Below are 23590 nucleotides of genomic sequence, written 5' to 3'. Positions count from 1 at the left end.
AAAAAAAACAAATATATCACGTAACAGCTGTTTGCTTTTGAAATGTGTTCACACAAAAAAAAAAATCTGATTTCCTCATATTACTTACAAACTCAATACATAACCTATGTCCATCCCCAACACGTTCATCACATTTTTCAGGCCTTAAGTCCAAAGTTAAAAAGATACTCTCAACAATTAATTTGATACGCTCAAATGTATACATAAACATCTATTACGAAAAATGAAAACAACAAACACCCAACAACTACTTACTCAACATATAAGACAACTCGGTCTTCCTGGACCACAATCATCATAACACATGATCTACACAAATACACTTGGACAATAACAATAAACAAAACTCTACTCTACTTGCCTTAAGCACGGTAAGCCAAGGATACACCTTTCCATAACACAAGCCAATTTACTAGTCACCAACTGGAAGGAAATGAGACCTCTACCAATTTACTAGACACTTGTTGGAAGGTAAATCGTACATCTGCCAAGTTCTCCAGGCGCTAGCTGGAAGGTATTAGTACCTCTCATTCAAAGTGCAGCAAATTTTCCAGGCACTAGCTGGAAGGTAATGGTACCTCATTCTCAGTGCGTGCACATTTCTAACCATCACAATATACAACAAGCATAGATAACTCAAGTGTATCACATACACAAAATTTATTCAACAACGCAATGTCATTCTTGTGTGGGTGAAAATCTGACCACACTGCAATCTTAGTATCCAGCTGCAGAGCACCGGCAGAATAGATGGCACCTGACTAACCTGCAACAGAAAGAGAAGACTCCGGTGGTGGTTCGCCACCCGGGGGTACTCCGACGATCAAGTCAGTACTCAATATCTCTCAAAGATAAATCAATTTATTCAACTCACAAGCTTGAGCCTAAAAAACATACCTTAGACCCATGGGGGTGCCTCTCTTTTATAGCCAACTCAATCCTAGCCCCAATGGAAGCCTAACTCCAATGGACTCAGGATTACTGCTAATCTTGGACTCCCAATAGGATCAGGATAAGCTCTCTAAGAGTCTCATCTTTCCCTAAACTGAAGTCTCCTTCCATTCTAGGACTCTTGTCCTTTATCCGCTTATCTCGGATTTTGATATCTTCGAAGGTAACCTCGGCCTATCCGAGATGACCTTGGCATAACAACCAGGACACGTGGCACCTCGGCTGACATGTCGGCGTCACCTTGCCAAGTGTTGGTACTCAGAAAGTATATCTCCACAACTGCCCCCTAGGTTCTATTACCTTGGCATTCTGAGGTGATGGAACCTACACTGTTCATTCATCTGTGCCCCTCTGTCCGAGATCAAACTCGCCGACCTCAAAGTTCCCTGGATTTTACTGTCCACTTGTGTCAAGTATCAAGATTCATGCTTTCCAAGCTGCTTGAGATCGCACCTCCTAGCTGAGGTCAGTTTTCCATTAATTCGTAAACTTCAAAAGCTTTGTAACTGAGCATGAGCTGTCATGCATATGCTCCTCAACCGTTTTGTCCATGCGTTCATCCCTTACTGGCTTGTACGTGCTATCAGGTTGCGTCGTTTCTGCGCACGCCGCCTGACAGGTATGTCACCCAGGGTATAATCCAATACTCCTTCGTTACCTTTTCGAGTTTTCAACAAAACTTTCTCTCTTTCCTTTTGTCTTTTCATTTTGCATTCTTTCATGTGCTTTCTGTGCCAAAACTTTTCTCTTCTTCAAAAAATATCCCCAATCCTTCATTGATCTCTTTTCAAGCTTTCTGCAACTACTCCGTTCACACTCTCCGGTGGGTTTCCCGATTTCCAGTCATCTATTTGACTCCGGCGATCTTCATATCGACGTTCATTTGGTAGGTTCATTAATTCTCACTTTTTATTAAGCTCAATCTTTCATAACTCTTCTGATTTACTTTGAATCTGTTTATCTGTGGCCTTCTGTTCTCGTCTGTCTTCAAGTTTTTGATTTTTTATTGCTGAAATGCCTGGAACTGTTCTTGTCATATCCGCTTTCTGTTGCTAGCATCATGTTTGGTTCGTTACTTTCTTGTTCTTCACACACTCACTTAGTGTTTCTGTACTTGGATTTGTTCTTGATTTTTGCTGTTTTCTTGATTCTAAATTTTCTCTTCTGGTTTTTCTTGTTGTATTTCCAGATTCTTGCCCTCGTTTCTGTTTTTCTGCATAGTCTTAGAACCATGTCCCTTCTTGAAACTGATGCCGAGATAACGGTAGAGAAGCTCCCCCAACTGACTGCCGAGGCTGAACCACCGTCAACCGTTGAAGTAATTCAGTCCGACGTTCTTGCTTTAGTCCCTTTTGTACTTTTGTCTTCTTTGCATATGTAACTTCTTTGCCTCTGAACAATGTCTGTTGTTGGCCGATGCGCCACTGCTTTGTATCTGAACAAGAAATCACTTTACCAGGTCGAAGTACCTTTTTTTAATGCATGTTTGTTTCTTTCCTGAGTGTTGAATGCTTTCTTCTGCTTACTGCCTGAATGCTTTCCATACTTAGAATTTTTTCAACTTTTTTGAACATATTCTGCCAATCACTTCGGGGTAGTACACCTTGGATAAGCATCACTTCGGAATTATCATGAGGTAGACACCTTGGATCAACATAACCTTGGTACTTTATTTCTACAAGTGTGTTCTTTAACAAAGGCTTTCAAGTGTTGCTTCCTCATTCTTCTCGGCTGGCTCCTTGCCGACGTCCTCTAGGACTTATACGTCCTCATGTCCGATCTCTGCCTGCTCTGGTTCTCGTATGATTCTATACTTAGAAAAATGTGCATGTCTTTCCAAAGTATACCTTAACTGTGCAATTTCCTCGGGGTGTCACACCTTGGTTGTACCCATTAATTGATTTATCTTAGCCTCGGCTTAACACTTGAAAATATTTTAACAAATATTTTCACAAGTGTTGCTTAAGACTTTTGTCTTCTATTATCTTCCAAGTCTTGGCAACATGGTTATCTCGTCGCGTGTATAGATACTTCATAACCTTGGTTTAACTTCAACTTGTAAATTTTCTCAAAATTTCAACAAGTGTTTAAACCAATCTTCTCTCAATCATGACCTCGGTTTAACTTTAACTTGTAAAATCCTCTCAAAATTTCAACAAGTGTTAAGCTAATCTTCGTTTCTTGGCTTAACTCCAACTTGTAAATTCTCTTAGAATTTCAACAAGTGTTAAGCTAATCTTTGTTCCTCGGCTTAACTCCAACTTGTAAATTCTCTCAGAATTTCCACAAGGGTTAAGCTAATCTTCGTTCCTCAGCTTAACTCCAACTTGTAAATTCTCTCAGAATTTAACTTCAACTTGTAAATTGCTACAAATTTCAACAAGTGTTAAGCATCATCTCGGTTTTAACTTCAACTTGTAAATTGCTACAAATTTTAACAATTGTTAAGCATCATCTCGGTTTTAACTTCAACTTGTAAATTGCTACAAATTTCAACAAGTGTTAAACATCATATCGATTTAACTTCAACTTGTAAATTGCTACAAATTTCAAAAAGTGTTAAACATCATATCGGTTTAACTTCAACTTGTAAATTGCTACAAATTTCAACAAGTGTTAAACATCTTCTCGGTTTAACTTCAATTTGTAAATTGCTACAAATTTCAACAAGTGTTAAACATCATCTCGGTTTGACTTCAACTTGTAAATTGCTACAAATTTCAACAAGTGTTAAACATATTCTTCTTCTCTCTGCCCCCTGCATGGCTTCCACATACTCCTTCGCGAACCTTATAAAAGGTCTTCAACCTGGCTAACTGCAGTCTGACCTTGTGTGTTTTCTTTTTTATCTTCTGGGATCTGAGATCTGCTCATTGAGCTCTTCTCTTCTCGGACTTAAGTGTCGAGATCTTGTCTGTTGGAATCTTGGATCTGCTCACTCAGGTTGAGCTCTTTTCTTCTCGGACCTACTTATTTAGGCCGAGATCTTGTCTTCTGGGATCGAGGATCCAGGATCTGGAATCCGGGATCTGCTCACTTAGGCTGAGCTCTTCTATACTTGAATGTTATCTCATTGGGAGCGCTCATGCCCCCTGTCTTTGCGTCTCTTCTGGAAGGGTCTTCGTTCCTCCGTAGGTATCTATCCTTCCATACCTGGAGGTTGTCCTTATTGTAATACCCACTTTGGTCCGATTTCTTCGGTACACCGCCCTCTTGGCCGACATCCTTTCCTCCGTGATTCTTATCACGAGTCTCCTTGTTGTAGTTGTCTTCTTCGATGTCAAGGTGAATAGGTTTCCCACTCCCAACAGGAGTGTCGTCCCCAACCTTCTCTTTCTGTCTGTTACCTGCCATCTATTTTTCTTTCTTTCCCACAGACGGTGCCAAATTGTGTGGGTGAAAATCTGACCACACTACAATCTTAGTATCCAGCTGCAGAACACCGGCAGAATAGATGGCACCTGACTAACCTGCAACAGAAAGAGAAGACTCCGGTGGTGGTTCGCCACCCGGGGGTACTCCGACGATCAGGTCAGTACACAATATCTCTCAAAGATAAATCAATTTATTCAACTCACAAGCTTGAGCCTAAAAAGCATACCTTAAACCCATGGGGGTGCCTCTTTTTTATAGCCAACTCAATCCTAGTCCCAATGGAAGCCTAACTCCAATGGACTCAGGATTACTGCTAATCTTGGACTCCCAATAGGATTAGGATAAGCTCTCTAAGAGTCTCATCTTTACCCAAACTGAAGTCCCCTCCCATTCTAGGACTCTTGTCCTTTATCCGCCTATCTCGGATTTTGATATCTTTGGAGGTAACCTCGGCCTATCCGAGATGACCTCGGCATAACAACCAGGACACGTGGCACCTCAAATGACACGTCGGCGTCACCTTGCCACGTGTTGGTACTTAGAAAATATATCTCCACAATTCTCTACCGATGACCAAGGACAAAACCTCTAAGCATATATATTTAATACCCGTAAAACCATAATCCAATTCTCACGAGACCTTAAGTCCAACAATAATAACAATAATTAAAGTGTTCAAAATCCAACCTCGAGTTCGTTTTTGAATTTACAAAACGTTATGGTTTCTTTGTCTTTTCAACAATCAATTCTCTTATTTTCTAAGTTAACATACTCAAATCTTTATCCAAAATCCATTCTCTTTATTTCACAAAACTAAATCCATGGATATCAAAGCCATAACCCAACTCAACTTAACATAATTAATCCAAAATAATTCCAATACCATGGTTAATTTTCCTTTTTAGCTGTTAACACAATTTCACAATCTATATTAACAAAACACAAACATTATTCAACTTTACCATTTTTTAATTCACTAAGTCAAAATATTAAATTATGGATTTTTCTCCCTCTCAACATAAACATGTTAAACTACTCCCCAATTAATCCAAACAACAATCAGTTTAACAATTTCAACTCCAAACATTCAAACCGTAGATCCCCTTTCATGATTTTCAAAGAAATCCATAATGGATATGATTTTTATGCAATAAAATCTACTACATGTCTATCTATAAACAAGGTATTGAAGAAGAACAAAGAAATCTCTACCTCTAGAAGCGACGAGGAGAAAGCACGATCCACTCAGATTAAAATGAAGCTCTCACGATCCTCTGCGTTTTGATCTAAAGAACTATGGGTAGAAAGTGACTAGAAATATGTAAAAACCAAGCTAGAAAGCTTGAAACCAACAAAAATGGTAGAAGAGAAGAAGAGGAGAGAGAAAAAAATGGAGAAAAGTGGACCAAAATGGCTTTTTAAAGATGCTAAATTCTAATAGACCGCTCGAGCGAGGAAACTATTGCTTGAGCAAAGCATGCAAACTCCCAAAAGCTTAGACTATACAAGGCACACCGCTCGAGCGACCAATCTTGTGCTTGAGCGAACTTCAGCAACAGCCAAAATCACAAACCTGCAAAAGTACTGGACGACACGCCAGTTCGCTCGAGCAATGAAGAAAATTCTCAGAATGCTACAACCTCCCCACCTTAGGAAATTTCGTCCTCGAAATTAAAGATAAGGCCGAATCAAAGGTAACTCAATCACAACCGAAAGCACAACCACCAACTTAAGATTAGATCCATACTTGGGATAAATTTTCAGATCCTGATTCAACATTTCAGGGCCCCAAAGACACTCGAACAATGAAACTCAAGGAACAAATCACGGATGCCTCTACCCATAAAATTCATTGGGCCTATGAGACAAGAACAAAGATAACTGCCACATGCAAATTAGAGGTATCAACCATGCGACAACTACCATAACACGCCCAAACACACCCCGAGTGCTCCGCACTAGAACATAGAAGGAAATCCCCACAATAAAAGTCTCGGTGAACCCATGTAGAAAAAGAAAACTTATAACAAAATAAGGTCAAAGACAATGCCCCTGTATACAAGCCTCAATAACATCAAAACACTCCTCAAACTTATAACAGAACTTGGTTAAAAAGAAAATTTCAGCATTTTCTCGATTCTTTGAAAATCATTCTCTTGAATGTGAAACATTTGCCACAAGTGCCCAAAACTCACACTGATCGTAAGCCAAAATACATATTCTACCCTTCAAGCAAAACTTAAAAGTTTTATAAACATTCTCCGAAAAGAAAGGTGTTAATCGGCACACATAATCATCCACAAGTAAGTTGTATAGAACTATTTAGTGAAATTCCTCATTACAATTTAGATTAACTCCATAACATTTTTGCTTAACAAAGCCATCCGAGGCTATAACACCAGGAAAATTCATTTCCCAAATCATGTCCGACAACCGTTATCTCTCAACACCCATCACCCCCACCGTGATGCCACAAAAAATATATACGTCACTAGAAATCTCTAGGTACGTGTTTGCCAATAGGTTATACAAGCACTACCAAAGCCATTTTGTCAGTACTAACTAGAAGGATCGGCACCTAACCGTGTGGGTTTCTAGACTTTCACCAAGGACACACAGGCTAATAATATAAACCACAACCACACCCCCAAACCAGATTCACCAAGATATACACCCTTTTTTTTCAAAATAAGCCATTTTCAATAATTAAGTATAAGAGAAATGCTCAATGCAAGATATATGAGTAATTAGTTTCAATTCACCTAATCCTCATGCAATTTGTACAACAATCAAAGCTATCCTCCACCGATAGCCCAAAACAGATATTTCTATTCAACAGATAATTTCCAACGAACGATATATTCTCACCATTTTCAAAATGGGAATGATATTACATATCCAACTCTACCCTCATCATCAACAGATACATTCATTTCGTCTTTTCAAAACCCAACATATTTTCCCTTTTTCTTTCATAAAACCAAATACCAATGATTTTTGAACAAAGCCTCATTTACTTTGAAAATCATATTTGAGTAAAGAAATTCCAACATTTCACATATCTCAAACCATAAACACATCCTCACAACCTTTCTTAAGCATCCATTTGAAAATCCCTCTTTTACATTTCAAAATCAAACCTTAGATTTAACCCAAATTTCCCAAATAACCAAACACTTTCTAAGAGCAAATAACTAAGCTAAAAATCATACAAGAGGTTGAATAAATCCGTACCTTAAGAGTAGAAGAGGAAGAGAGCAAGAGTGAAACTTTGATGGAGCCGAAAATGATATCCTCTCCGATTAGATTGAAGCTCTCTACGTGCTCTGCTTTTTTCCCCAAAGAGCAACGGTGGAGAAAGCAATGGATGATGGAGTATTTAAGGTTTTAAGCAAGAATTAGAGAAAGTGGAGAAATTAGGGTTTGGACCTTTTCCGAAGACCGCTCGAGCGACCAAAACACTACTTGAGCTTCAAACACAATAAGTGAGATCGTTCGAGTGACCAAACACCGGTTGAGCGTACAATAACCCCCTCCCAGAAGTTTTGCAAATAGCAGAGACTACTCGAGCACAAGATCACCCTACTCCCAGAAGTTTTGTAGATCTACAGAAATACTGGGAGATCTCAAAGACCGCTCGAGCGAACAAGCAGAAAACAGAACAACTCTTTTGATAAACTAACTCCCAACTTGTTTCAAACACAATCATAACTCCCAAACAACCAAACGCAACTAGCAATAAGAGTAGGAGGTTATAAACAATAGTTAAAAATATGAAATTTCGGATATAAGAACAAGAAAATGGTCGGGTCTAAATTGGAACCGTTATAATACTGTTGTTTGAAATCATTTGGAGTCGATTTCACTATTGAAACAACTAGATCGATGTAGATCTACAACTAAATCGATGAATCGGCGACAATAGAGTGAAGATTAGAGATGTAGAGTGTAGATCGGTGATAGTTGATGTATTTGGTGAATGAGGTGGTGGATTCGTGACGATGGAGTGTAGATCGATGGTGGTAGTGAATGGATGACAATGGTGGTGAGTGGAAGATGATGGTGGCAGTGCTGGTGATGGTTTGACGACGACCATAGTGGTGGTTGTAGTGACGTTGACGGCAACAGAGGAGAACTGAAGTAGCGGAATACACAGGGACTAGATATCGTTCTAGTAAACGAAAGGGGCTCTCGAATCCACGAGAAAAATAGAACCATGAATCCACAAGGAAGAGAAAATATCTTAATATTATTGATTGAATGAATAAAAAGTTGTTTTTGCGATAAGGCTTACATAGCTATTTATAATAAACTAAACCTACTACTTATAGGAAAAGTAATTCTAAAATAAACTAGGAAACTTAAATCAATACAAATAAGGAAACCTAAGAGAATAGGAAAGTAAAATTCTAAACTATTTAAAATCCTAGTCAAAATCTAATTCCAAAATAATAAAATTAAGAAACCTAATAATTCTAAAATATTTATACTAAATTACAAGAATCCTAATAAAATAATATATAAAAAATATTAGATGTTTCAACATTCCCAAAACACATTGGTTACACAACAGAACCCAATGATCACAAACAATAATCCACTGATTACAAAACGGATTAGTCAAAACAAAACCATCCCATCAGTATCACTACTACTACCGTCCCTTGCTGGACCGCCGAAGTTGGTCCTCCCCGAACATAAGATAACCTACGAGTTTACTAACCACGGACAAGAACTACTGATGTGCCCCTTCTGTCCACACCTGGAACAACTACAAACTTCCCCAATTGGGGCTTGGGAGCTCGACTCTACTGAGGCCCTCGCAATCTGGCCTGCTAGTCCTCCAAAACAATACTGTTCCTGCCCAGTCGAAAGAAACTGAGCCTGGTTAGGTTGTAAAACCCCTGAAGACGCCCCCGGCTGAGTACAAAAACGTCGAATATGACCCGGCTGATTACACACCCAACAGGTAGGCGGTGCCTGAGCACGAGATTGGTTCAAAATCTGGGCTGATGAAGACCCCAACAACTGCCTCCCCACTGAGCATTTGATCGGTCCAAAACCCGGCTGGTTGGATGATCCAGGTGGTACAACTACTGGTTGAACTGCTAACCCCGCCCCCTTCTTCTGTGGGCAGACCGAAACCTTGTGGCCCAGCAGACCACACCTGTAACAAATGATGCCCCTCTGCTTACTTTCCCCCGAACCCAAATCTGACACTGGAAGGGTAGTTCTAGCCCGTCTTCCCTGTTGCGGGTTTAAAACCCTCTGCCTCTTAAAAGGCCTACCAACACCCTGAGTCACAGGAGTCGCCGAGATGGCTTACTCCCCACTCTGCCCCATTGCTAACACCGCAGCCTCTACATGGGTGGCCGCCTCAACAAGCGCCCTATATCTTTTATGCCAAGACCCCGCTATCCTTACACGGATGTCGTCACGCAGCTTACTCTCAAACTCGAAACAACGTAAGTCCTCCGTCTCCACCAATTCTGGAGCAAACCTCGACAAATTAGCAAACCATCTTTCGAACCGCACCAAAGGTGTAGTACCTTGGCGTAACTCCACAAACTGTTTCCGCAACTCTTCCCGAGCGGAAGGAGGGAAATCGCAACTTCCTCGCCTAGGCATCCTAGTAAAAGTAACGGAGACTCGTTAGCACACTCATACATGTGCCGAAGCTAAACACTTACATCCTAACACATGGACAACTGTAATTCATTCCACGTAAGCACATAAACACATAAGCACTTACGAATTTCATTTCCGGATAATGATAGTCCCGAGGCGTTACTAGAGTTCCGGTCAGAAACAGCATTGATCAAGTGCCTTTCCAACAGGACTCCCAGAAACCCAAGGATCCAATCAACATCCAAGAAACTACATTCCATACCCAAATAATCACATAAACATGTTATCACAGAAGTACGTAACATTACGTCTAAGTCCCTAACAAGCGAGACAAACCCATCGTGATACTAATCACTTCCCACGTACCCAAAGTATTCGAACCCGGTACGCTCTGATACCAAGTTGTAACGCCCTCAAAATAACAACATTAAACCCATCCGTATAGATACATGCATTGATACATAAAAGTCCACATTCATCTATTCATCAGAGTATTTCATTACGAAAGTATTACATGATTACAACAGAAGCAAAATGCCTTACGGGCTTACAGCTTTCCAAGTTAACACATGGTTACAAAAGAGAGTGCTAGCTTAAATACACATTAAGTCCTAGGCTCAAATCTATATGAAAAACAATCAAGAAAGAATAAGGCGACAAAGGTATGTCTGCCTCTAGCCTCCCAAGCTATGTCCTCAGAGGTGGCATGCTACCTGAACCTGAAAATGATGTTCCCATATAGGGTGAGCCACAGCCCAGTAGAAATATACTAAACCGACTATGAACAATGTCTAAAAGATTAGCAACAGATAGATGGTCAATACTTACATCTCCATTTACATCTTATTAAAATTCCAAGACAGCCAAGTCTATGTTACAATTCGCTTTTCATTTTCCATTCAACTTTGAGTTTGAAAACAAGGCTCAGTACTCTGGCCAAAACATTTGATGAGATTATAGTTCATCACTAGAACACTTTCGAAATCCAAGGCGGATACACATTTTGGTGTTGTATCAATAACACATAAACTACTTCCATATATCGCAAACAATGATGATATACATTTTAGTGCTATATCAAATCAAACAAACTTTTCAATAGATAAGCATATGAGCTATATCACTACTACAACAGATAAGCATATGAGCTGTATCAACATTCCAATAGATAAGCATATGAGCTGTATCAACACTTCAACAGATAAGCATATGAGTTGTATCAATACTTCCTTAGATAAGCATATGAGCTGTATCAACATTCCAATAACCGGTTTAGAGGTACATCCCCCATCTTCCCCTAAACCATTAACCATTAACCAGTCTAGAGGTACATCCCCCATCTTCCCCTAAACCGTGGAGTACATCCCCCATCTCCTCCCATACACAAGTAAGGCATATAAACACAGAATCACATACACAATCACTCAATACATAAAATTAATGCATTCTATCAACCGTCATACTCTATGACACATCCAATTGATTAGTTTTAGTTTGCCTAATCATCATGCATTGTCTACAATAATCAACACTACCCTCCACCGGTAGCCCAAAGCAATTATTTCTAAGCAGGAAATAAATGCACCAATGGATAATACATCAACATTTCAACTAGGTGAGCAATAAAAGATTCGACTACACTCTTTAGTCCCATACATTCCCAATTTCAACATTTTCAACACAATCCTCATTTCCTACAATTAATTATACAAATTAATTAACCAATGTAATTAGGGCATATTCCATAATTAACTTCACAACCCTTAGGTTCCATTTTCATTAATGTTTTAACATTAATTTCACTTTTCCATGCCAAACATGCATTTAGGTTTTATATGATTAAAACCCCAACTTTTGTAAAACTGCTCAAAGGCCCAAAGTTTCTCAAAAGTTACCCAACAAACCCCAACATATCAAAATGCTAAAATTCAAAGACCAAGTTCATAAGATGGAGTAGGTTATCCCTACCTCGAATGATGGGGCGCAACGAAGGAGATGAAGAAACGGAAATGCTCCAAATCCCGAAATTTTCAGATTAAAAGATAGCCCTCGACGATCAACACAACTTTTGTAAAGGCCCAAGGTGAGAAAACAACTCTAGTTAGATCAATCCTAAGAGAGAAGTTAGGTTTTAGAGTGAGGTGCTCTCCAATGGAGGTTTTGAAAAAGTAAGAGAGAGAAAGGAAATCAAAAAGTGATCAAAAAGGTGATTTCACGAACTGATATAAAAACAGGTCCGCTCGAGCGTACAACACCCCGCTCGAGCGTCAGACACAGGTTCACGCTCGAGCGTCCAAAGATCCACTCGAGCACCAGATGCACTCTCCCAGAATTTTCTGCAGACGACCAAAATGCTAAGAGAAGGAAATTCACGCTCGAGCGTCTCAACTGCCGCTCGAGCGGAAAGACAACAACAAAACCCGCTCGAGCGTCAAATCTCCGCTCGAGCGTAGAGAGCAAAACCTGGGCAAAAATTCTAAGTTTTAAAACACGACCAACTTATTCCCAACTTGCCCAACACAACCCAAAACTCCAACACAAAGAGTAAGGGATAGAAATGAGGATAAGACAACAACGAATCTACGGATCCGAGTCCGGATTACCGTTAAACAATAACAGGGAATACCGGGATCGCTATAGGTGAACAATCTACAATTGAAATTTTTTATTTTTTCATATATGTGTTGTTGGGCCAAATTGAATATATATATATATATATTGAATAAATCTTTCCTTTGATCAACAATGTTACAAGAAATATTGAATGGATTAGTTATATTATCTATTTAAAAAGATTTGGTAAATAAATTAGATTATGCAAATTTAATTAGTGATTTTGCTGCTAAAATGTGATAGTTGGGTCAATTGTAAACAGCGTATTGCTAAATTATAAAATAACATCAAATTTTTATCTTTTTGAGTCTTTGCAATGATTTCTTTTTATCTTAATATATGGAAGTAAATTTTAATTTATAATTTTAACGATTATTTGTGCAAGTAAACTTTTTTGGTGACTACTAATAAATAAAAAAATTATTAGTACTTATCATTTTATCAATAAAATTTTTACAAAAAAAAAAAAAAAAAGTAGGATAAATTACAAATACCCCTTGAGATTTGCTTAAAATTTGGATTTTACCCCCTGTGGTTTAGAAAATTACAAATATCTCATTGTCAAAAAATTTTATTTAACAGAATTAATTGAAAAAATAAAATTTCTAACTGCTCTCCTATACAATAATAAAATTATCTGAATTATTAATTGAAATAAATTTCTGACATTATTAAAAACTGTTAATTGGGTGATTTATTAATAATAAAGACCATTTATTATGAAATTAGAAACTTCAAGAGACATGATGTAATTTTCAAAACCACAAGAGGTAATTCATATTTTAAGCAAACTTCAAAGGATGTATTTGTAATTTATCTAAAAATGTATATGCAAGAGGGCCTCGTTTCATAGTTTGCTTAAGGTCTCATAAATTTCAAGGCTGGCCCTACCTCTACCTCCGTAAGCCACCCTGATATATATATATATATATATCTCTATATATATACGATAAACTTACTTTGTTTTTAGGTGAGTTTGCCCCAGATAAAGTAGTGGAAATTTATAAGTTCGCCTCTAATCTGTCATTCCCCAAATTTTCAAAATATTAATTAACCAAAAATTAATTAATCTAAGCTTGATATTTTAATAGAAAACATTCTTGTTAACCTTATTCTTACTCAATGTTAATAGTATTGAAGAAATAGAAAAATGTATTTAATAATATGTCTCTTTAAAATACAATGAGAGGCCTGTATATAGGCAAGAAAGAGTGGTCACCAGAAAGCTAACAATAGAAATATCTTAATATGGTAAAACCTAATTAAAGTATCTAATATATATAGTTAATATAATATATATACAATATTCAGTAACAGTCTCCCTCAAACTCAAGGTGGTTGCAAAGAGATCAACTGGAGTTTGGAAAGAGAAACTAGAGAAAATAAAATAAAATAATAATAAAAATGCTGGAAGACAGTTTATGGTCGTACCAGACCGTTGTAGGCGCACCCAGAACTAATGCCTGAAGATAGTTTATGGTCGTGCCGGATTGTTATAGGAGCAATCGGAGCTAATGCGGGAAGACACTTTATGATCGTACCGGACCATTGTAGGAACTGAGTGTGCCAAGGGGCAGCTTAAGACAAAATGCACCAAGGGGCAGCTTAGGTGGTAGTGCGCCAGGGGGCGACTTGGGTGGTGCGCCAAGGGACAACTTGGGTGGTTCACATGGTGTATCACCTTGCTCACCATGTTATAGACAAATTCCCCTCCTAAAACTCAAATAGGTTTGAAGATAGAAACCTATTTAAAGTTGAAATAGAAGGAAAGACCTAGTAGAGCGGAAGAGAGAGATCACGTTCTAAAAAAAAATTGAAGAAAGGAATTTTTATTTTAATGGTGAGACAAGCCCATGTGATTGAGTTGAAAAAAGTATTGTTTTGTTTGAATAGAAAGATTGTACCCGAGAGAGAGAGAGAGAGAGAGAGAGAGAGAGAGAGAGAGAGAGAGAATTTTGGATGGGTTTAATTAAAAAATTGTGGGTTTGGGAGAGTGTGTAGGATGGGTTTGATTAAAAAAATGGAAGTGTAGATTAGAGAAAGAGAGGTAAATCCGAGAGAGGAGAGGAGAGATCTGGAATGTGGGGTGGTTGAGCAATGGCAAAGGACGGTGACGATGGCCGAAGTTGTAGATGGTGTGACGGAACAAATGTCCGAGGTGGAGGCGATGGCCGAAGCTGCGGTGAGTAATGACGGCAATGGTCAAAGAAATAGACGAATGTGTCAATTTGGTCCGGCGAATAAGAAACTCAGGTTCAAGGACTGAGGGGTTTAGGATGCAAAGATAGTAGATAGGATTGAGATTCGGCGAGCGGCCAAGTCAAGGTTGTCACCCGCTAGTAAGGCGAAGAACACCTAGTGCTTAGCATATAAATTTGATACCATGTTAACAGTATTGAAGAAATAGAAAAGTGTAGGGTAAATTATGTAAATGGTCCCTATAATTTACACGATGTGCCAATTTGGTCCCTATTTTTCTAATTTGCTCGATTTTTCCCCTTAATTTAACAAATTATGTCATATTGGTCCAATAAATAATGACCGTTAGGTTTGGTGGACGAAAACTCAAACGATGTGTCAATTTGGTCCATGTAGTTTACACGATGTATCAATTTGGTCTCTGTCAAAATTGAGCCAATTAAAACAACATGGCCAAATTGACACATCGTTTAAGTTTCCGTCCACCAAACCTAATGGCCGTTATTTATTGGACCAATATGACACAATCAGTTAAATTAAAGGGCAAAATCGAGCAAATTGAAACAATAGGGACCAAATTGACACATCGTGTAAACTACAAGGACCATTTGCATAACTTACCCAAAAGTGTATTCAATAATGTGTCTCTTTACAATACAATGAGGCCTATATATAAGCAAGCAAGAGTGGTCACCAAGAAAGCTATCAATAAAAATATTCTACTATGGTAAAATTTAATTACAGTATTAATATATTTCTTTTTTTGGATCAGCAAAGAAAAGACTTTATTGATGAAGAAGTATAATTACAAGCATAACTTGCATCAACAAAGAAGGGAAGTGCACAAAATATCACAACTAGACTCAACGATTCCAACTAGATTGGTACCAAAATCAAACAAAAAAACAACAAACAAGGATGCCACTCAATCATTTTACTTGCTCATATTTACTTAAATTGTCAAAAATCTGATTTACATTGTAAAATGTGTTAGGAGGCCAATATTTTATTAAACTCAAATATATATTCTATTTTTTCTTGTTAACCTTATCTTGCTATGAAATGACAAAATCAACGATTTTCAAGTATAGTGAGCTTGCATTAGAAAACGTGTATAATTTTATGAAAAATGATATAAAAGTTCACTTTTTAGATTCATTTTTTAGATCTAATGATATGTAAATAATATGATTAGTTGATAATTAGAGAATATATGAGAGAGAATGTTGTCTTAGATATGTTAATTGATTGTCACATCATTGAACTTAAAAAGTGGGTCTAATTTTTAAAATTGTATAGAACAATACTCCAATTTTATAGTTTTTGAAGAAAATAATTTTAATTTAATAAACGATGAAATTCACTTAAGATCATAACTAAGTGGTTAGCAACTTCATTATCGAAACCACACTGGACACAAACAGAATCGAAATTTCTGCTATGTTATTTTCAACATTAAATGAACAATATTTAATGGATTTTTTTTTATGGAAATAAAATATGTTGTGTTTAACTATATTTGTAACCCTGTGAATGGACTTTGTAGGTTAAATTAATTAGCATTGAGAAATTGGGGATCGTTGGAATGGATAACGTGATAGAGATATGGCCTGGGGAACTCCAACCTAAAGTGAGAGACGCGATTATTTTGCTGTGTCGAAAGCTATTGAATATTCTTTTTCCATCCAATGTGATTAAGGGCATGCAGAGTCTTGAAGGACTTACGGTGGGGTGGTGTCAATCTGTGGAAGTAGCATTTGATCTTGAAGGAATAATTGTTAGGGAAGGCTATCCAGATATCGTACTCCCTTCATTAACAAAATTGGTCCTACTTTATCTACCAAAGTTGACACTTTTTTGGAAGAACAACTTACTAAGAATTCCAAGCTTTCAGAACCTGACATCCTTAACAGTAGTGGGTTGTAGCAGTTTGAGATATATATTCTCATCTTGTCAAGCCAAACTTCTTGTGAAACTACGAGAAATAGCTGTAGCTGAATGTGGTGTGCTGGAAGTGATTGTTAATGAGGAACCAAAAGTAGATGATGAAGTCGCAACAAATATAATCATGTTCCCTCAACTAAATAGTCTCAAACTCTATCATCTGCCAAGCTTACACAATTGAAGGATCATTCATCAAGATAAAAGTAATCAACTGTCCCAACATGAGGGCACTCCCTTCAGCATTGCAGCGCTTGTTAGAGCAACAAGAGAGCAATGTTCAAGAAGTGAAATTTTTTAACTCAGCTCAACACCATCTCCTGTATAAAAAGGTAAGTGAGTTGTCTTAAAATTATAGTATTCAACATTAACAACCCATTCTTTCAAAGAAAATATTTCCAATATCCATTAAACTAAACGATAAACCTCTAAATGTTTGAAGAGGATAGAATTGTTGGGTACACAAAATCAAGGAGAATAAACTCTTTAGTATTGATGCGGTCAAAGATTTTGTCAAGAAAAATAATCCATTCTTTAAAAAAAATAAAAATTAGACATAATTTTTTGGGGTTATTACATCCCAGTGGATGTCATCAGGGGGAAAAAAAAAAAAGTCAATGAAAAAGTTTATAATTTTGATTATTAATATTTATGAAGTTCCTCACTAATTTGTAATTATTTTTTCAAAACTCTACTGATATGATATTTTCCCTAATTTTTTTCAAGAATGATGTAATGGTGGTATTTTTTGTAATTAAATGTCATTTTAATGGGTAGGATAAGTCTTAGTGCAACCACATCAGTCTGTATGTTATATGTTTTTTCTGTTTGTATATCATTATTCTTTTGTCAATTGTTCCCAACTCCTAAATAAATGGTGTTAACACTAAGGGAGTGTTCGTTTGGACGAACTACATAGGGGCGGATTACAATACAATAAACTGTTAGTCCTAAATAATTAGTCCATTAACTATTTTGTTAGAAATGATGTGTATTTGACTATTAATCCGATCTTCATTTTTTAACCAAACAATGGGTTAGTAAATATGTCACTAACACAAATTTTTTTTTTTTTTTATCAGCAAAAGGACTTTATTGATATAAAGCACAAAACATGCATACTTTGTCACTAACACAATTGAGATGATAACAATTGCAGTTTAGTTTAAGCACCAAGGGAATACTTGATGTCACAGGAATAGATGAGCCAACTGAGATATGGCACAACCAATTTGAAGTCGGATGCCTTAACAAAGTAAGATTTATGCGGGTCCAGTGTTGTGGAAAATTATCAAGTGTTGTCTCGTCCAAGTTAATGCAAAGGCTACACAATATACAATGGCTAAAAGTATGGTGGTGTGATTCACTAGAAATGATATTTGATCTCCAAGAGGGTGTATGTGCCGATGTTGCTGAGAAAGAAACATTAATCACTCAGTTAAGCATATTGCAATTGAAGTATTTGCCCAAGTTGACGCACATATGGAAGAATATTTCCCGACAAACTCATTGTTTCAAGAATCTAGGATTTCTAAGTGTGCAATACTGTGACAACCTGAGATATATATTCACAATTTCCGTGGCCAACGTTCTTGTGAATCTAAAATATCTAACGGTTGAACATTGCGAGAAGGTAGAAAAGATTGTCACCAGGGAAAACGAAGAAGAAATCTTTTCACTAAAAATTTTCTTTGTCAAACTTGAAAATCTTCCAAGTCTCGTGTGTTTTGGCCCGGATGTAAATGATACCAAAATTCCAGCTGAAGAAACCATTGTAAGCCGCTACCCCAAATTATTTCCAGGTAAAACTCCAATTATATATTTGCAGGTTTTCGACGAACTCAAGAAGGCAACTTCACTACTCAATTTTTTAGCTATACATCTTACACCTAAGATAAAACAGTATTTGATTCACTAAAATAAAAGATTGAAATGGAATAATCATTTCTTTAACCTTTTTATGAAATGGTCATTCTTTTACAATAGTAAACAATAATTCTATTTATAATATATTTTATATTATATTTTTAGTACACCAAATATGAAAATATATGTTCTAATGGACTGACCATTCTATTTCATTTAATTCCAATGAATAATTGGACAATACTAGAAATCCCAAATATTTTACATAATATTCTACACAATCTCTCACATTACTAATAAATATGGTTAAACTTTAGGGAAAATTAAAATTAGGTGCTTATAAGTTTGCAAAATGATACTATTTATTTACTTATTTATTTTTTATTTTTGACAAAGTTAGGAAATTAGCAAGTTAGTAATTAGATTAGGGTTAATTGCACTTTTAACTCTTATAGTTTAAATCAAGTTCCACTTTGGTCCCTATGATTTCAAATTAAACAGTTTGATTTCTATACTTTAAATCTAGTTTTAGTTTGGTCCTTCTATTCAAGTTAGAAGTTAAAAACAATGATTTTGAAATGTACACAGAAAAAATTAACAAAAATTTGGATGAGAGAATCAAATTGAAACTAGAATTAAAATGTAGGGACCAAATTAAAATTTGAGTCAAATTATAAAAGTGAAATAAAATTAACTTCTAAAAATATTTTCACAAGGTAAATACTAGTCAGTCAAAAGGGTGAAATAAGGTACTAAACCTAATGTAATGCCCTCAAAATAATACATAAAACCCATCTCTTTTGACATGCATTGATATAAAAGAAACCAACCATTTCATTTCATCAGAGTAAATGCCCTATGGACTTAGAGCAAATGCCCTATGGACTTACAGCTTTCCAAGTCAACACTTGGTTACACAAAAGTAGAGTACAAACTCTATACAAAATAAGCCCTTGGCTAGTGTACATGTAATACAAACAAATAAACAAAAGAGTCTTCAACTCTCATCATCATCCAAGCTATGTCCTTGGAGGTGGCATGCTACCTGTACCTGAAAATAATGTCCCATATAGGGTGAGCCAACGCCCAGTAGAGATATGCTAAACACAGTATGAGCAATAACTAAGACTTTAGCAATTGATAAATGTTCAATTTCCATAAATCAATTCATAACCCATTTCCATTCCATCATCACTATGACCATGTTTGATTTCATTTTCCATTTTTTTACAATTTCACAATTTATATCAACGGCTCAGAACCTGGCCAACCATTTATGAGGCAGTGACTCATATCAAACGTTTCTCAATTACACAATAGATAAGCCTACTAGCTATATCAACATCTCAACAGATAAGCATACAAGCTGTATCCACACTTCAACCGATAAGCATATGAGCTATATCAACACTTCCATAGATAAGCATATGAGCTATATCAACACTTCCATAGATAAGCATATGAGCTGTATCACCACATTATCTGACAAGCATATGAGTTGTATCAGTGGAGTCCATCCCCTATCTCCTCCCAAACACATCCGGTTTAGAGGTCTATCCCCTATCTTCCCCTAAACCGTGGAGTATATCCCCTATCTCCTCCCACACACACAACGTATATACACATAGGTCATATACACAATCCATCAATACATAACGTTAATGTATTCTATCAACCGCCATACTCTATGACATATCCGATTGATTAGTTTTAGTTTGCCTAATCATCATGCATTGTCTACAACAATCAAAACTACCCTCCACCGGTAGCCCAAGCAATTATTTCTAAACAGATAATAAAAGCTCCAACAGATAAAATATCAATGTTTTCAAAAGTAAGCGATTAACCAATCCAACTTCACTATTCTACCATATAATGAGTCAATTTCATTATTTCCAACTCAATTCCAAATACCAACACTTTTCCCAAATTAATTACACCAATTAATTTATACAACAAATTAGGGTTCTTACCCCATTTTCCCAATATTGGCCCCATGGTCCATATATCAACAACCAACATAAATAACCTTATTTTGAAACCCAAAATACACATTTTAGAATCAAAATAATAAACCCCCTTTTATACATTTTGAAACCCTAGATCCCAAAATCAAACCATTTAACAAAATGCTCAAAAATCTAGGTCAAAGCCCATAGTTGTGAGTAGGAATCCCTACCTCAAAAGTTAACACCCAACGAAGAAGAAGATGAAAAACGAAGTTGCTCCAAATCACAAGTTCCTCGGATCAAAAGATAGTCCTCGACGATCAACAACTTTTTTGTGAAGGCCAAAGGTGAGGAAACAACTCTAACTATATCAATACCTAGAGAGAAGGCAAGGTTCTAGAGAGAGAGGCTCAACAATGGAGTTTTTGGAAAAGTAAGAGAGAGAAGAGATGAGAAAAAGTGATTTAAAAATGCCCCACGGCCAATTGTTATACGACATTCCCGCTCGAGCGGAAAACACAACGCTCGAGCGTCAAGAACAAAAACTAGGTCCGCTCGAGCGCAAGAAGTCCCGCTCGAGCGCCGAGACACAAGAATAAAGTACATCCGCTCGAGCGAGAAAACTAGTCCGCTCGAGTGCAAATCTCCCTCTCCCAAAACTCTCACCAAGACAGTACCACCCGCTCGAGCGCCAACAAACCCGCTCGAGCGCTACCCGCTCGAGCGCAGGAAACCCGCTCGAGCGTAGAAATCATACCTGCAGAAGTTTTGCAGGGACACGAAATACTGGGGGTGTGCAACCTCCGCTCGAGCGCCAGAACACCCGCTCAAGCGGTAAACTAGAAACCAAACTCCGCTCGAGCGCAGAATGACCCGCTCGAGCGTAACACCAAAAACCTGGGCAACAAGGATTTAGACCAAGGCTTAACCCACCTGTTCAACACAAGCCCAACACATCCTAAAACTCAATTAGATGGATTCAAAGGATAGCAACAAGATAGATACAACTACCAACTCCATGGAACCGAGTCCGGAATACAACAGAACAGTAAAGGGACAACCGGGATCGCTATACCTAACCACACAGCTACCTCACTAACAACCATGGTGGTGTGTCCAACAAAGTAATATTACACATTTAGATTTATCATTTTATTGTTTAGATTTATTTCACACATAGACCACACACTATACAAATTCAATCTCAATTACACATTTTCATTCCAGGTAAATTCGACATAGTTAAGTAGGGTTCATATAATTATTGGTGTCAAACAATAAGGGAAATCCCTTCCCGAGGTGGTGCAAGTATTTTTTTAAAATATATTTTTATAGTAAATATTATGTAATTTTTTAATAAAATTACAATAATTTGTGATTCAAAACTAAAATTAGGCATTTTTTTAATGTTTAACTTTATTTTTTAATAATAAACTCTCATAATTCTATCAGAAAATTATATAACAATTGTCATAAATTGTCATAATATATACCAAAAAAATACATATGATACACACCCTATCACATGCTAGAGATACAAATGATGTTAGCAGCAATGAACTTTGTATTTAAGAATTAATAGTATATATATATATATATTCTTAAGATGGATCATACAATACACATATTTTTGGAGTATGTACTGTATGCAAGTTATGATAATTGTGGTACTAATATTACAAATATCATAATTAAATCACTTTCAGTCATAATTAAAATAAAATAAAAAACAATGAGTTATAACCAAAATTCACTTGAGATATAACTAAAGACCTCATTGGTCATAATTAAAATAGTAACCACAATATCCTATAATCAACACCACAATAAGTCATAAACCAAATATTATTTGAGGTATAACTAAAAAAATTTCGATCATAACCAAAGTAACAATTACAATAAGTCATAATTAAATCATAACCAACACTATAATAAATCATACCTAAATCATAACAAATATCACTACTGATTATAACTAACCACAAAATTCATAATTAAACATTTTGTTTTGAGCAAACTTCACTTTCCCCCCAGTGGTTTGAGTCATGTACGGTTTACCTCCTAATGTTTGGAAATAATCACATAACTTCCACGTAGTTTGTGGACTAAATTGTACTGTTAAACATTCCGTCTAACTTAACAGCAAGTGTAAAACATGTGGCAGACATAAGAATGCTATATGCTTATTTTCAAATTTCAAGGTAGCAAATTGCATATGGAATAAATCACAAGAGGTTAAAATGAACTTACCTTTCAAACAAATGAAGAAAAACAAGGGTATTTTAGTCTTTTTCATTAAATCATTAAAGGCTTAATGGTGCACTTCAATCCACAAACCACAAGGGGGTTATGTGATCATTTCTAAATATTAAGGGGGTAATCCGGACATAACCCAAACTATAGGGGATAAAGTGAAGTTTGTCCTTTTTTCTTTTGAACGGAATAATTAAACATATGATACACATTATTTTTATCGTGTGAATTATAGAATTTCTCTCTTTATATCAGGGACGGAGGGAGCATGGGCCTAGTGCCCCTCCTCAACTTTCTAAAATCTATGATTTAGTATAGGTTTATAAATAGTTCTTTCAATTAGCCTCTCTAAATTTGATTATATACTCTTTTTTTTTATTTCTTTATTTTAAAATAGTTCTTATAATTTGCAATATTCAAATGTTCATTTTATGACAGAAATCACCTTTATAATGTTATAAAATCTATCTTTAAATGTTTGTTTTCTTATTTTTGATAATATTTGCTAGTTAGTTCCTATTGGTATTTTTTCTCCCTTCTGTGACAAATATATATATACAAATATGTAGAATGATTTTTTTTTTCTCATTAAAATAGTTTATTTTGTTTGGAGACAATCCTTACAGTCTAAGTCAATGTCATGATTAGAAATAAGGGTTAAGTTTATTAGGGTCGAAGCGCAACAGAATGGGTAACACTATTATAGACATAACATTTTATTTTACTATTACCTCAGCCAAAATTCTAGCTCCGCCATTGCTTTAGATATGCTTCATGCCACCACCAATTGTTTACAGTATAAAAGATGTGGCTAG

At 36.4% G+C, this 23590-nt stretch overlaps 1 protein-coding gene across 1 annotated transcript; it reads left to right on the top strand.

Annotated features, from left to right (window-relative positions):
- The first annotated feature begins 14683 nt into the window (after window positions 1-14683).
- On the top strand, window positions 14684-16891 carry LOC145800443 (uncharacterized). Its single transcript, XM_082890121.1, has 2 exons — window positions 14684-14749; window positions 16313-16891. The coding sequence occupies exons 1-2, from the start codon at window positions 14684-14686 to the stop codon at window positions 16889-16891; spliced, it is 645 nt and encodes a 214-aa protein (XP_082746247.1).
- The last annotated feature ends 6699 nt before the right edge of the window (window positions 16892-23590 follow it).

The sequence above is a fragment of the Camellia sinensis genome, chromosome 10 (assembly GCF_055761805.1).
Source record: "Camellia sinensis isolate YWXY chromosome 10, ASM5576180v1, whole genome shotgun sequence".
NCBI classification, from domain to species: domain Eukaryota; kingdom Viridiplantae; phylum Streptophyta; class Magnoliopsida; order Ericales; family Theaceae; genus Camellia; species Camellia sinensis.
Note: the sequence above shows the minus strand (reverse complement) of the source record. Positions and strands in the feature narration are given on the sequence as shown.